Source organism: Apteryx rowi, unplaced genomic scaffold, assembly GCF_003343035.1.
Source record: "Apteryx rowi isolate R43461 unplaced genomic scaffold, aptRow1 scaffold_49, whole genome shotgun sequence".
Classification (NCBI taxonomy): Eukaryota; Metazoa; Chordata; class Aves; order Apterygiformes; family Apterygidae; genus Apteryx; species Apteryx rowi.
In genome coordinates this window covers 3,549,380-3,565,528 of record NW_020450749.1, presented here as the reverse complement: position 1 = coordinate 3,565,528, position 16,149 = coordinate 3,549,380, and the positions used below count along the sequence as shown (strand labels likewise).

Genomic DNA, 16,149 nt, shown 5'->3' with positions numbered 1-16,149 from the left:
AAAAAGGAATTTGATAGCATACTGCTTACTTCTTGCTACTCCAGCTAGGACACGAAGGCAAGCAGTAAGACCAAGGGGAGAACAGGCATGGGTTAATAAAGAGGCAACTTTTGAACTAGTAATTAATGAAACGTCCTCCTAACAACAAATAATAATAATTCAAGTTCCTTAACAACTGGTTAGCAATACAAATATGCAGAACTACTGAGGGTCATGTTACAGGTCATTTCATTAATTTCAGTGCAGTACTCTTACTTTAGACAGCTGGCAATGCTTTTGGGGCACCCTAAGGGCTGTTAACCATTTTAACACCAGGCTTGAAGCTGCCTCTCTGTGCTCTCCCTGCTGGATCCGTGCCCACGAGGCAGAGAAGGGGGTTTGCTGGTTACCCTACGTGCTGTTAACAGGTGAGACAGACAGACGGTGGGGCAAACAGCACGCACAGGGTTCAGATCAAGGAAGTCAAAGGACAGTAAATCTTCCAAACTTTTCGCACAAGAGTAGTGACCTTTTGTCAGTATTTCTAGACTCAAGTGGCTCTGAAGATTGCAAAGCCTCTCTCCCTCGGCTGTGGCCGTGACAATCGGAGGACAGAGGCAGGACAAAATCTGCATGGAGATATCTTTTCCAACTCTTATTGCAAAGAAGGACAAGCTTTCAGACACACAAAAAGCTGAGGTTTGAAGAAGGGTTCACAGGGCCAACAGCTTGTCTCTTTTTCCCGGCCCAGAAAGACCAATCCATCTAAAAGAGATGCTCCCTCCATCTATCTACAAACATTGTCCTGCTTTTCTACAACATTTTTACAAGTACTCTTTCCAAAATATGCTGAACTGCGCTGGATTTTCAGGATTGGATTCTGGTCTCGCATGACTGCAGGAGATCACTTATGATCCAGTTCAGATCAGTCCCCCATTTGTTAGGGCTAGAGAAAGTCACCGTGCCTCGATTAAGGAGGGCACAACGGATGGACTCGAGGCACCACAGCCACAAGCGAAGAGTTACTGGATGATATCTGCCCTATTCTGTTAAAAAAATAAAAATAAACAAAAATCTTTATCTCCAGGACTCAGCTGAGACTTGAAGGGGGCAAAGAGGGAAGGCAGCAAGAACGTAACTGAGGAATTCAGCCCATATGCCTGAAAAATAAGATGAATGTAAAAAACCTGCACCCACAGTAGCTACCAACTGCTTGATGTGGAAGGTGTGAACACCTCATCTGTGTTAGTTGGTTAGCGTAAAATAGGCTTCTGTAACCAGTTTATAGAAGAAAATTTGGCATCGTGAATTGATGGATGTTGGAGTCTTCACAATTCCATGACTTAGAACCAGAATAATCATAATACAAAACACAAATTAGTCCTTTTTTTTTTTTTTAAACCCAGATGTTTTCCCAGACTCAAACTTTGGCCACTGTTTTCTACATTTTTAAAAATTCTTAATTCCTACAACTAAAAAAAAAAAAAGAAAGAAAGAAAGAAAGAAAGGTTTAATTCTTTTGCTTTTCCAGGGTGGCTTACTTTCTTCAAATGCTCATTATGGCAGTTTGAACTTCAATACTTGCACAGAAGTTGACTTCTTAGCACAACTTCTTCAGCAAACCACTTCAGTAATAGCATACAGCCCCCTTCCCCAACAGGACCCGAAGCTAGCACAGCTAGTATTTTTCACTTAGTACCTGACATCTCTCTCTAAAAACAAAAACTACACTGATGCTTCATTTTACAAAAAGTAAATACTTTTAAAATAAGTATTCTGTGCTGTAAAACGAAGCATCAGTGTAGCTCAAAGCCAACCAAAAATAATTTATTTCAACATGCCTGTGTATATTTACAAAAACAGAGAACTGCATGTTGATGCCATTAAACTAAATAGCATCTTCTTCTGCTATTCTGCATTCTGGCACTGCCCGAGTCACTAAAGATGGCAGAATCCAGACCACAATCAGAACTCGTTAAAGAGAAAGTTAGAGTAGACGTACCTGTACCTTTTAAAATGCCCTTTTTTGGATGCTGTATCTTTTCTTATTACTATTTCAAAAAAACAGCTTAGTAAATGTGACCATTGTAAGTTAAAAAAAAAAAAAAACACACACACAAAAGTCCCACCACACATTTTGTCCCTGAATCATTATGCATTTTTGGTTACCAAAAAAGAAATGAAGGTGAAGATCCCAGCAAAAATAATTTCCATCTTTCATGTTATCCAGTGACTAGTAATCAAAAAGCAAACACTTACTATAAATAATAAGTTATTAAAAGGTTTACTGAAACAACGTGCTTTGAAGTTAAACTTTGCAGTTCACCTTCCAGATAGTCCTGAATATTTCCTTTTGCTGATGACGGCAGTTTAAAGGCAGCTTTCTTTTTCTTTTTTAAGGGCTTCCTATCTTTTCAGCTTAAGAACTCCCTGGTAGATTTAGGCTGCTTATTACTATGTGTATAACACAGGCCTTGCATCATGGAATATCTGATAGTTAAGGTCTCTTAACATTACAGTGATTACTTAAGTAAACCCCTGTTCCCCACACACAGCCACATTTGTGCTTCTGCAAACAATGAATCCTTCAGGGAAGCCACTTTTGAAGGCTAACAAAAGGAAATCCCTCCCCCCCAAAACCTACAAATTTAAAACTCTCTGAAAAGTTACAGTAAATAGCTTTAAGTTCACTTGTCACCTGCAGGTCATATATTCATGGAAAATTTGAAACTAGCTATACAATCCATCCAAAATACCACTTCATTTTAGATCAATAAATTAAAAAGTATTAGAGACAAACCTAGTAAAAAGGCAAAAAATATTGACTTGCAATTTAAAAACCATAAACACAAAGACTAAAATCCCAAAATGAAAAACAAGAAAAAATGAAGTCACAAATGAAGAGTTAAATTGGAGGGAAAGACATGAAGCTAGGAGGGCACTGTATTCTCTCCTGTCCACACATCATTGTTGCCACTTTTGGTATTAATTCACACCCTGTACTAATTAAAATACTAATTAAAACAAAGCAGCATGGGTTTTTGCTGTCAATGTCACCGGATTTCACCAACAGTTACTGAAAAAAAGTTGTGAAACGAGCAATGGTTGAACTGGATGTATTGATCACCAAGTAACAGAGTTCCCAGCTCATTCAGAGCAGGATTTCATAACAGTTTTGAGATGATGTAGACCAATTCCTAAAAACCAGAAACCAGGTTTTACAGAACGATGCCAAATGAATTAAGTGTCCATGATGCATTGTAAGAAAGATTTTAGTGTCAACTTTCCCCCCTACCCTCAAAAATTCTGGCTTTAATATCTTGATAACTCTTGACTGCTCTTAATTCAGAAGCCCTTCCAATTGCCTTATATGTCTGTAGCAACTGTTTATATAGTACACTAGATTATTTAATCATCTAATTCTCCTTTTTGTGCTATCGTACATGCTTCACTTCCTCGACTGGATGTGTTTTTTCCTCTTTCCCTTGCTTGTGCTTTCCTGGTTTAAGTGCTTCTTCCCCAAACTCTACGGATATGCACAACTTCCCCTCTGAACGAGCAGAAGGCAGAACCTTCTCTTCTGGACAGACTGCATGGGTGTCTCATTTTCCTTTCTTTTGACATTTCTCTTAAGCTTTGCAGCTCCTGTAGTTTTATTACCTCTGCTTCTACCGTGAGTCACTCCCCTTTCCAGTTTTTATTTTTTATTTATTTTTTAATAAGAAAATGAATCTGTCCCTTTTCCAAGGAAAACTTGGACAAGCCTACACCTCCAAAACCAAAAAAAGCAGAGTATCACGTGACCAATTATATTCCTGCTCGAGACTGCAAGACCTTGTGATATGGTCTTACACCTAAAATTTGTTGCACATCTTAAAGCTCTAGCTCCTGGCTATCTCTGAAACTATCACTTCTTTCACTAGTTCCCGCTCTTCACCGCTGCTGAGAGAAGAGAAAGAGTCAGACCCAAGGGTAGCTTTTATGTACAAAATCAAGAAGATTATTAGGATCAAGCAGTTTGGGGTCTGCTTTTTGTTTCTGTTGTTTTTTGTTTGGTTGGTTTTTTAACCTTACGATTTTGTGGGGCATGACTGAAGATATTTGAATTTGGGAAAGGCAAACTTTCAGTCCAGGAACAAGTATGTGAGCTACTGACTTGGCATCTTTTTCTTACTTGATTAGAAAGAAGTACAAGTTTACACTGCTACCAAAATGTAGTATAGTGAATGCTCTGAGTTAATATTAATTCTTTTAAAGTAAGGCAATCAAGGCCTTACAGTGTCTTTACTCTGGTTTTCAATCTCTCAAGAAAGAGGGAGGCATAAAGAAATTCATCTTTACTTTTTCCTCTTATTACTACTTAAATTGAATGTTAGAATTTTCTATTAGATCCCAATGGTTGCTTTTTCTCCTCATTAGTGACACGACTGTTCAGATTCAGTCTGCAGAGCTAGTGCTAACACAGGTTTTGCTAAAATAGGTAAGTGAACATCCAGCATGCAATTTATAGCTGAACATCACTCAATGGGGCCTTCATTTTCAGTCTGATAAAGACATTTCTTGGACTAAACATTTAACTACAGCTCATTTTTATGTACTGAATAAAGAGGATTCTAGGAATTCTTTTTAAAGTTCAAAATTATTTTAAATTAAACTTCAGCTTTATGTTCCATTTTCTTAAAAGAATCTTTTAAATCTCCACATAAAAATTAAGGTCTTGTTTTCCTTACTGTTCTTTGTAACAGCAAATTAAAGAATACATAGAATTAATATGTAAGAACATGTAATTATCAGAAAACCTATAGAAATAACTAGAAGTGGAGAAAATCCATCATTACCTCATCTGTGTCCCACTGCAGCCTGTAATGTTTGTTTAAACTGTCAGTGTTAGGATTTCAACTTCTTAATTTGTAACACTGATGAAAAGTTAGACTTGGTTTTAAACATCATATGGCAATATTACTGCACTTTTACTGGTCAAAAGAAAGTAATATTGGATTAACTGCTAAGCACAGAATGAGATCATCGCTTTACAAGAGCAAAGATATTCTCTTACTATTACAGGCATCTGCTGAATGTCACAGTGCCACAATTCTATACTTAACAAATTTCTGTTACTACAAAAATATTACATAGTAGCGATAAATCCTTATTTTTATCCACCTTTTCTGGTTTTGTTGCTGTTGTTTTTAAAGCAAATGTGACGAACTCACTCCGGACGCACTCTGACATTCTACAAACTGATGAATAAAAGTGCAGTCCCCTCCTCTCTTGAAAGAAAGGGCTCCAGTAAAGGGAGAAACACTGCAGTTTACAACTTCTTATCACTTTCAAATTTTGTTCAAGAAGGTTAATGCACGAGTGATATTTAAGTTACGGTAAATTTAGAATACATAATATGATACACTACTGACATACAACTCCATAGCACTGATGTCACTAGTTGCTCCCATTTGTTAATTCAGAATCAGACATGAATGACTGCAAGAATTGAATCCAAGCATTAAGGAAATAAGAAACATATTTAACCTTTACTTTTCAGCATTTTATTCTTAGCTTTAAAAGGACGCTTGTTTTTCCTCAGTCTTTATATTTATTAGTCTTTGTATTTGATGCCCTCTTGAAATAAAAAAAATACTTATTTTTAAAATTTTATTTAAAAAATACTTATTTTTAAAAGCATTGATAAATATTTCCCTTTCCTTATTAAAGGAATTCTCACTGCACTGAAACAATAATAGATTTTTGAAAGGAAAAAAAAAGGGTGGGGGGAGATAGAGAGGAAAAAAAAATCTTGTCTCTAGCTTTCCGGTTGTGTAGAGCATTTAATTATGAAATGGTGCAACTGCATATAGCCAGAGCAAACCAATTTCTTTCTCCCTTACAGGCTATGGACAGGCTATCCACAGCCTCCTTCACTACAAAAGCAGCTGAATCTACATTATACCCTCTAAATCCTTCACTCTTCTAAAATAATACAAAACTACTCAGGAAAAAATAGTAACTGCCTCCTGCTGCTTTCAAGAGGGCAAAATCTAAAATCTGGCAGAGAAAATTACTGCCCATCTGTGAGCATACGAGGGCTAGAAGAAGGACAGGAGGACGGAGAGACGCACAGCCTGTCACGAAGAGAACAGAGGCCAGCAAGCTCTAAGGAGTCAGAGAAACGCGGATGGACCGGACACAGCGGAGATGCAGAACAACACAGTACAACAGACCAGATAAGGGAACACAGGAAACTAAGCTAACGCACAGAGCAGTGAAAGAACACGGCAGATGCAGGACAGAAAAGAGTAATAAAGGACTTTATAAACACACATAAAGACAACCTGAATGAACAGCTCGGTGTTGCCTACACGCATAGGGAAAAAGAAACTGGCAGACAGCTGCCTAAAGCTCTCCGGCGGCAGAGCAGGAGGCTGCCCCACGGCTACCCAGGGCGTGGAGGAAGCTGGATGCTTTCGTGCATCCATCCAGATGACGTTTTGAATCTTCTGCGATCTGATACAAATCAAAAAAGGATTGCTGCTTCAACTTCGAAAGAAGTCAAGTAAAGAGCAACGGTACTCTGGTATCTATTTGTTATAGTCTCATAATAATTTGATTTTGAAATCATATTTCAGACAACTTGCAAACTTATATTGGTAAGAGGTGGCGACATTTAAAAAGTTAACAAGGAGATTCTGGGCACAATTTTAAAATAAAAATAATGTTCAAACTCTTCTGGACTCAGTAACTGAAATTTAGGCATATTATTTAATTCCTAATTAATACCTATTAATACTTTCATATTTCCATATTTTAGTGTGATATTATCAATTATTTCTCTATAAAACAATATATATTTGCACTTGGAAAAGAAATATTAATAAAAAATGCTCAAGCTTCATTTTAGGCTACTTGTGTTCAAAGTAGCACATGATTTCTTAAAAAACCCCAACATCTCAACTTTCAAAGTCTTCTTACAGCTAACATGATTAAAGGGTCATAATCCCTATACAGTACTTCAGTTTTACTCTCTAAAGTTAACTATTTTCTGACGTGCAAAATTAAAAAAAAAAGTTAAAGGCAAAACTATTTTTAACCATTTTATCAAGCATTACGAAGGTTACCAGTCTAAAATTAGGCCACACCGAGGCAGAACAATCTATCCATAACACAAAGTATGGCACTCCAGAGAACTGGCAGCAAACCAACAGAAATTCTGGATGCAGCAGACTAAGCCTCTTGCTTGCTAACGTCAGTATGCATCATAGCTAAATGTCTAAAACGCTAAGACCTTAAGGAGTAACTAGTACTCAGATTAAGCAAAGATTTTTAGTCTGTGTTTAACAAATCTCTCTTCTGCTACAAATAAGAAACAGACATGAGGTTATAGCATGATTAACTGCTTCCATTTATGTTTTACTCTGACATTAAAGTCCAAGTTAAGCCACCCTTTGTTTATAATAAACAAAAAAATTGACAAAGAGATAAGAAATACAGCATAGAGAGCTTTAAATTTTGTTTCAAAATGTACACAGTAACTATTAATGCTATAAATATCAGTTAGAACTAGAAGTTCTCTATATAAGTGCCTCCTACCATCCAATACATACAATCCTCATTCTTCACAGAGGTGTCACTATCCAGCAAGATATAGCAAAAGCTGAAGCAAGCTACATCATGCAAAAATTTAGAATGAACATAAGGGGACAAAATTATTTTAGCCAATGGAACAATTTTTTGAATTTAGAGCCTTATCTGGAAGAGTCTTAGTTAAACATGGTATTCGGAATATTCATGCTTTGAAATTTTAAAAATTTAAAGCTTTACTATCATAACTAAAGCAGTACGCCAGAAATAAAGACAAATAAGCCTGCATTACAAGGAAAAGAGAGGTCCTCAAGTTAAGTACTACAAAAGACTTCATGAAGTTCGACATAAACTGACCACATTATCATACTAACTTTTCCACTGTGTCACTCAAACTTTTTAAAGCATTCTGATCTGAACCACTGTACAGTATATTAAACAAGTTTAGTCATCCAAAAGTTATGTTTAAACAGCAAGGAAAAGATTATCTTAAAGACTTTGCATCATTTCTCCAAAACATTCTAAATGCATCATGGCCCATGCATATTTCAGGTTATCATCTTTTTAAAAATATGCTATAGTTCTGACCTGAAACATATGGGTCAACTGCATACATGGTAAAAAATAAATAAAGATTATCCTGGTAACACACAGTTTGACAAGACAGAAAAGGATCCTTATTCTTGTCAGATAATTTTATTCAAAAACTTCAAGTTTATATTAGGAGATATGTCAGTTAAAAAACAGTTTAAGCTAATTTATCTTAAAAAAAAAAAAAAGTTGCTTTATCTGTATTTTTTCCTAGATTACAAAAAGATGCCCCCAAATTTCCAAAAGTAAGTTTCCACTATTTATACATTTCATATACTTGCTTCTTTCATACAGAACTGATAGCAGAAACAGAGTTTTTACTGACTTTACTTACCACACCTGATTTACTAGAAAATGGTACAATGTTTGTGTTGCAAGAGGAAATAAAATTGAGAGGGGAAAAAAGTCAACAATGAAGGTTTTCCCACTTTCTTGTGTCACGAGTCTGACATCATTCAGCAGACTCCCACTGATTCCTGTAGGTGTCCATAAAAAACAACACACACCCACACGCAGTAGAGTGGCTCCAAATTTGGCTCCTTAGGTTTTACAGAGTATTCTAAAAACACCTAGACTAAGAGCCTAAGCAAAAAAGTGCTGCTCAGAACAGTGGACAATTTTGATTTAATTTTGCAAGAAAATATTAGCAAATATTCAAAGTAAAACTTTAGAGAACAAAAAGAATTTGTTCAAACATCAACCGTAAGACAAAAGGTAGCCTTAAGATACACTACCTTTTTCTGTGCTCCCATTAATTTTAGGTATGAAGTCGTCAACTTGTATGCCTAGGATTAAGAAAGGGTATTATTTCTGGAACCAAGAAAAAATTTGGGGGTTTTCTTTTTTTACAGTACAGCACTGTGAAATGCAGTTGGCTTTTCATATTGCCTCCTCTTTTCTAAGTATCTAACATCAAATCAAATCAAACAAAACAGGTAAAATTTAATGTTGTTTTCCTGCGCTACAGGTCGCGTTTATGTTTGTTCAAACATATATGAAGTTGTTATCATCCAGAAAATTACTGCCCATTATATATGCACCCACACAGACACACACATCTGTTTCATATATATTTATACAAAATATACATTCATATATATACATATATGTTTTATATAAGTGACTATAAAACTTTTGGGGGGCAAATTGAGCTCTAAACTGAGCTATGGACGAGCAGTTTGAACACTTACAACAGCAGTGCCCTCTACTGGCATTTTGTTACGGCCACATATACTTCAATGTTAACAAGTGATTCAAAGGGGAAAAAAATAGCATCACTGCAAATATGCTATTCTATTGCCAAACACCTAGACTACATGATAACTATAATAAAACAATTGAACAGGAAATAAACTGAAAACCAGCTTTAAACAAGAAACTGATATCACACCTACCTAAACTGTTGTGTTCTTTAAGAGTTTTCTCTTGAAGATGTTCTAACCGTACTGTAAACAGAATTCCAAGAAAAAGATATTTCACAGTTTAAAAGAAATAAATAATAAAAGCTTTTTCCTCACTAGTGACTAACCTTGCAAAGCAGTTAGCCGTTCATTGGTGAAGTCATTATCAGCTTGCAAAGCTTCTATTTTTGCTTGAAGCTCTTGTTCTCTCTCTTCCATTTCATCTATTTTATGCTGCAGTTCTTTTTTCTCAGCCAGTCCTTTCTGCTGGATTTCCTCTTGTCTTCCTTCTGCTACCTGCTCAAAAAAGCGCCAAATCAAAACTAACATTAAAAAAAAGGATTACCTTGATTTTTGTCGGATTAAATGTGCAAAAGGAACTTCTTTTTGCTAGTCAAATAAAGAAAGTGTAAATAATGCAAAAACTTTCTTCTCTTTTTTTTCTATAAACTCCACTTTTTTAGCTTACAGGATGGTAGTTTCTCCTCTTCATTTATTCCTTTTATTAACTCCAAGACTATTTCTATCAGTATCTCTCCTGTAAGTCTTAATCATCTAAATCATATGCTGCCTTTTCAGCACAATAATACAGAGAAAGAATCTCAAAACATCCTTTAACTAAATTTTAGTCTGAAGTACCAAGCACGTAAGTTTTACTGGAACAGTACCAGGCCCAAGAACTAAGAAGCACCCTGAGTCTGCCAGGACCCCAAATCATCAGTCAAAACCAAGGAATCTTTCCAAACTAAGTTTATATTGCCACAGATAACTTGCCCGAAAGCCACAGCTGTTTCCTTGTTGGGTTTCATGATAAAAGTTTCCAAAATTGTCCCCACGTTCCCCCTCAATCCATGTAAGAAATTTCAATTTTGATCCTTCTGTGTGCATTCACAACAATGATTAATTCATACTTGAGAAACCGATGCCCTTAAGGCCAGCAATTTAACATTTTAACTTGGAAAAGAAAATCTGCTGGGTGAGGTACTGAACTAAGACGCAAAGAACCGGAGTTCAAATTCCAGTATTTTATCCAAGACAAATACAACAATTCCCTCACTTCCACCACCTTCCTCCTCTGCTTCTCCAAAATGCAAACTCTTTGTGTACAGACTTTTTTATAGCGTGACTGTTGTGTTCTCCAGCATAAAGGACATTTTGATATTAAAATATTTAAGTTTGGTTTATAACAAACTCTGTAACACACTCCTTTTCCAAGGAGCTAAGTCATATCATTACTGTAATTGTAACTGCACAAAGAGGCAACATGAAACACAAATTTCTGTTTAATTCTAGTTTTCATTCCCATTAACTGTAAAATGTCTTAGATTTAGAGTTATTTGCATATATAAAAGCAGCTGAATGTAAAATTTTCCATAAAATTACACTGCAGCTCCAAAAATATGGTAACTTAAAATGAACAAAAACAGGACCCTTTTTAGCAATTTACATAAATGACGACATTTTCAGGCACATTAAGTGCAATCCTAAGGAATACATAAAAAAATTAAAGTGCACCATGCTTTGATTTACTTGTTGCTTGAAAAGTTTCTTAACCTTTAGCTTATTTTATTGCTACATTAGAAATTAAATTTTATTTTTGTGCCACACATAAGTCACTATAAATCAGATAAAATTACGTCATTACCTTTAGTTTGTCAGAAAGGTCTTTAATTTCATTTACAGCTCCATTGTATTTATTAGCTAATTCTCTTAATTCTTCCTGAGTCCGCTCATTCATTTCTTTCAGGTGAGTACATTCATCTTCTGTATTACTTAAACTCCGCTGTTAGAAAGAAATAATGTGCAATAAATAAGAAATTGAAGATCAATGAACTACAAAACATTCAAGTTAGTCGATTCCCCCTGCCCCCATTACATTAGTGCATGTAACTAATGATACTCTAATGTATTGTTCCAAATCAAAGCTAAACAAACAGATTAAGTGCTGGCAATAATACTGTCTATACACACCACCTTTGTAATGTTCCACTTAAATAAAAGAGCACATTATGTGAAAAGATATTAGCTCCATGCATGTGCAAAAAAAAAAAAGGGGGGGGGGAAGGTTATACAGTTAATTGGGATTGATGGGAATAAAGACCTCAAATGCACGATCCACCTTCCCCATTCTCCTCTATCTTATTTACAAAGAACTGTGAAAGTTTTATCATCTTCTTGCGACTCAGTATACTTCATACACTTCATCATACCTTTTATCTAGTGCAAGGAAAAGATTTAACACATTTTATAAGCCAGATGGCTCTACGGAAGAGTTCTAAATTGTTTTCTGCATTCCATAATGTGGACGGGCTCCTAAACTAAGATACTCTTAGTAATTACTCAAAAGGCAGCTGGCTCTTCAGGAAGCCAGGAATGCTCCTGCAGAGGTTTGTGTCAGCTGCTGCTAGCTGCGTAGCCAAACGGTATATAACATTTCCTCCTCTAGCTCAAGATTTATTTCTTCATTCGTGTCATATCATCACCACCAAAACAGACCAAAAGACACCTTTAAAGAAACATGCATTCAAAACTACATTATTTAACTGGTAATTATTGAAGGACAACTTCCAATCAGGAGCCAGTGATTCTTCTGTGTGTGAGGAAAAGAATTTGGCTGGGAGAACACATCACATTAAGCTTAAATTAATAGTCCCCCCACCCCGCAAGATTTGAGCTAAAGAGGATAAAGTATAGTAAGCAAGTCAGAAGATCCTTCTTTTACTGCAGGTTTAGAAAGGAGGAGAAAGCTTGAAGCAAACACGAAAGCCACAAAGGTGTGTTTAGCTGAAATCTTAGAAGCTTGCCTTTTTTTTTTTTTTTTTTTTTTTTTTTAAAACACAACACTACATACATGGCATTCTGTATAAGAAGTCGATACACATAATAATTAAGTCTTAAGATATTTCTTGATCTAAGGGAACACAGCAAATAACAATAACGGAAAGAGAAAACTAAAGCTGGAAAAGATAGTAACAAGAGATAGCACAAGGGCAGAAATCTTATTTACAGACAGAGAGAAAATGTCCAGTACATTTAGAGCTTAAAAATTCATTCTTAGATGTAGTCTGTATGAGCAGTTAAGCTTATATTTCCATAAATTTTACAGTTTAAACATGGTCTAATAGCAATTTTCCTAATGCATGAATGTCATTTTTCCCTGACTTATTTCCTGTAGCATACTAACTTCTGTAAGACAGCTTGATTAGTTCTGAAACCTAGAAAAGGGAGGAGTTTAAAGACTAACTTCTTATCAATTGCTTAACAAGCTACGTATTGTCCGATAGGAAAAATAAACACTACTACTTAATATATTGCAACTGCCACAATACCACACAAACATCGGTGCATTACAAGCAACAAAACAGGGACCGAAGAGGTCACAGTTATAACTACGTCCCCATTTCCAGAAGCCTAGTCAGGAAGTTTCAATACCTCCACTTCAGATAGTTTTCTGACCACTTCAATTTTCTCCTGTAGGACCCGCCTCAGGGACTCTTTGGCTGTTGTCTCATAGCTGTGTTTGTCTTCTTGTAATGCTATAAGTTCCTTTCGTATACTGTCTTCCGTTTGATTCTGTAAATAGTAATGTAAGATAATTGGGATACAAAGATAGAATAGAGATTAACTATTTTGTTGATTTAATATATTAAACTGTGGTAAGACCTGTTCTATTCCAAAATATCAAGCCATTTCAGGTAGATAAGAGAATGTTATAGGCAAAATTAATGGTCAAAATTCTTGATACAACAGGGTGCAAGTCAGATGTTTGTCAAAGTGTGCATATGGTAGCATACTTTCTATAATCAGCTTTGATTACAAGAAAACTTTTTGACTATAAGAAAATCTACAATTTCACATACCAAAAACCTATGAAAGTCCCATTTAAAAGACTCAAACAGGGCCTGCAGAAAGAGTTTTTATAAACTAAGTACTCATGAGGAGAAAAGGAAAAAAAAAGGCATAGGTGGCCTAAGCAACAAGCAATCCACAGCTTACTTGTTGCTTTGTCTCTGAATCTCAGACAGAGCTTTGATAGTGTCTTTTTTCAAATCCCTGTTTGAAAAGGAACATGTATAGTGAACAGGACTGACGGAATCATTACTTCTCACTGATTACAGAAATTCCTTCTCTGTATTGTGCTACATACACGTTTATATGCATATACAAAAGAAATTACCAGTTTGGGCTGGTTAAATCTGAACAGTAGCCATTTATATAGATTTAAATGATTTCCAGGAAGCCTAGGTTTTGTGCTATTCAGATTATCAAAACTGCACAGGTTCATTTCAGTGCCAATGTCATTTGAAAGTCTGTTCCAACTGCTTTCCTCAAATTATCTCATTTGAAAGTATTTCAGAAGAGCAATATTTCAGCATTTCTAACATTCTACTGAAGTGAACTACTTACTTTTGAACATGCTTGTAATTGATTTCCCATAACCTCTAATCTTGATAGCAGCCTGTCTTCATCTATTAAAGCCTAGCAGAAAAAAGGTACCACCTTTGTATTAAGATAAGACAAGTGGCAAAACAAACAAGCAATTTCAAAAAGAACATTCTGTGCTTTAAGTAGTTTGACTAGAGATTTACTTTAGACTTCCATTTTATTGGAGTATTTACTAATAAGTTTGTTCAAACTTATATGTGACTACTTCATTTGTTAAATGTTGCTTTTTGCACAGTTTGAGAATGATCGTAAGATTTTTGTTCTTTCTGCTGTTTTCTCCATTATGATTTATTGTAAATTAAAAACTACGATTTATAGGCAACTATGTATTTCAGTCTATAAAGGAAAACGATGCCTGCAGATACCTGCCAACTAGTATCTGAAGCCTCTTGCGTGACAGCAAGTAGTCGCTGAAGGGTTGCCAGCTTCTGTTCCAACATTTGTTCCCGATGTAAGGCTTCCTATGAGGAGAGCAGAGCGCCAACTGGTCAGTTCAGCTACAACAGTTCAGAAAAACAGAAGCAACTGAACAGATACTGAAATACTGCTAAATCCAAAGAGAAAAGGAAACATCAGTAGCAAACACTGTCCATATGCTCACCTCATTTTATCCATCCACACTTTTTTGGAAATTTTGGTTAGAAAAATGTTATCCTATAGTCTCAGGCTCCTAAAAGCCTTCATTTTTCATGCTTATGTCATGTATGCTGAAGGTACACACAGGAATAAGTTATTCTTTCAAAGACTTTCAAACAGTATACTAACTTTGACTTTTGCAAACAGTTCAGCAACAAAATCGTCATTACCAACAAAGGGCTGCTTGGCAGCTTGCATGCGACAAACTGCCAGTCCTCAAACGAGCTTGCAAAAGGAAAATACCAGTAAGTAAGAGCTACTATTTTGAGGGGGTTGTTTTGGCACAATAAGGTAGAAGAGCATCTTGTTTTGTTTTGTTTGTTAAAGAATTCCAGGATATGAGAGTGAACAGACAGGTCAGTGAGGTATCTCCCAAAAAAGAGCACCTGCCTGAGTCAAAACTGCTCCTTGCTGTGTCAGCAAATATATACAACAAAGTTCATCCCCGTCTCAAAAGCCTTACAGTTGATGTGAACAAATAAAAGCCACCACTAGCAAACAAACAAAAAAAGCGAAGTAAATCAGTAGCACAATGCATAAATTGAAGCTACACAGAATTTACTGACATATATTTACACACATAGATGCACACGTTGTGTGTTGCCATTTGCAAACTAACCTTTTTTGTGCCTGTTATTGTAACATCTTACTGGGGGGCGGGAGGGGGGAAACATTAAAACTGGCACAGGAGCAGACACAGAAAGGCTGGTGATGTCAATGTGGAAGTACAGCTGCCAGCACGCTCCCTTCCTTTATACTTCCCAATAAATCCACAGAAACAGAGATATCCATGCTGAGAAGTTATGTTCAGATAAACAAGCTAGTTGCTGACATACCAAATGGCCTCATATTTTGCCATTCCTTTCTTTTACTGCAAACTTTTATGTATGTACATAGTACATCCACAGCAATGGACGATACAAAAAAGTGTTTGGAACAAAAGGAAAAGGGAGGGAGCGTGGAGAAAGGCCAGGAAAAGCAGATAAAGGGCTTTCAGACATCCTTCTATAAAACATGGAAGTTTCGTGTCTTTCATAAGTCATATCTCATATTGTTCATGCAAAACCCCAAAAGTTTACATAGAGCTACACTATGTTCAGCTAAAACACTTTTTACACTATTTCACAACAGGAAAAAAAAAGTTAGTTAAATGCCTGTCACATTCCTGTTTACAAACTGCAAGCAAAAAGAAATATACAGAGCACAGATTTTTGTTTTGAATGAAGATTAAATGTTTAGCTAGGCTAATAGAGTAAATTGTCAAGAGAAAAATTACCTGTAGATACTGTGAAAGCTGAAACAATTCCTGAGAATACATACTGGGAGTGTTAGCAGCAACCTGAAAAATAAGAGAATTTAGAATCAAAATGGTTTTGGATGTTTCACTGAACTCAAGTGATGCAAAGTTCATTTCAATCTAGTCACAAATGTAAAAATTTTAATTTATCTAACAACTGTGTTTTAAAATCATTTACTATTCTCCTATCATTTACTCTATGTGTTAACATAGAACTTCTCAACT

At 35.8% G+C, this 16,149-nt stretch overlaps 1 protein-coding gene across 22 annotated transcripts in view; it reads right to left on the bottom strand.

Moving 5' to 3' along the window:
- The window catches only part of SLMAP (sarcolemma associated protein), a 91,849-nt gene that overhangs the window by 28,594 nt on the left and 47,106 nt on the right, over positions 1-16,149 (bottom strand). For 14 of the 22 annotated variants that reach the window (XR_003255656.1, XR_003255655.1, XM_026078834.1 and 11 more), the window contains 8 exons: positions 15,904-15,966; positions 14,357-14,452; positions 13,953-14,024; positions 12,978-13,118; positions 11,191-11,328; positions 9,674-9,842; positions 9,540-9,590; positions 8,880-8,930 (listed from right to left, as the gene is read on the bottom strand). Coding sequence is in view for 20 of the 22 variants with exons in the window: in XM_026078834.1 (XP_025934619.1) it covers positions 8,880-8,930; positions 9,540-9,590; positions 9,674-9,842; positions 11,191-11,328; positions 12,978-13,118; positions 13,953-14,024; positions 14,357-14,452; positions 15,904-15,966 (781 nt within the window). In the remaining 2 variants the exon portion in view is untranslated. Of the gene's footprint in view, positions 1-8,879; positions 8,931-9,539; positions 9,591-9,673; positions 9,843-11,190; positions 11,329-12,977; positions 13,119-13,952; positions 14,025-14,356; positions 14,489-15,903; positions 15,967-16,149 lie in introns of those variants that run through there. The other 8 variants (XM_026078825.1, XM_026078831.1, XM_026078833.1 and 5 more) reach the window with 4 other exon arrangements.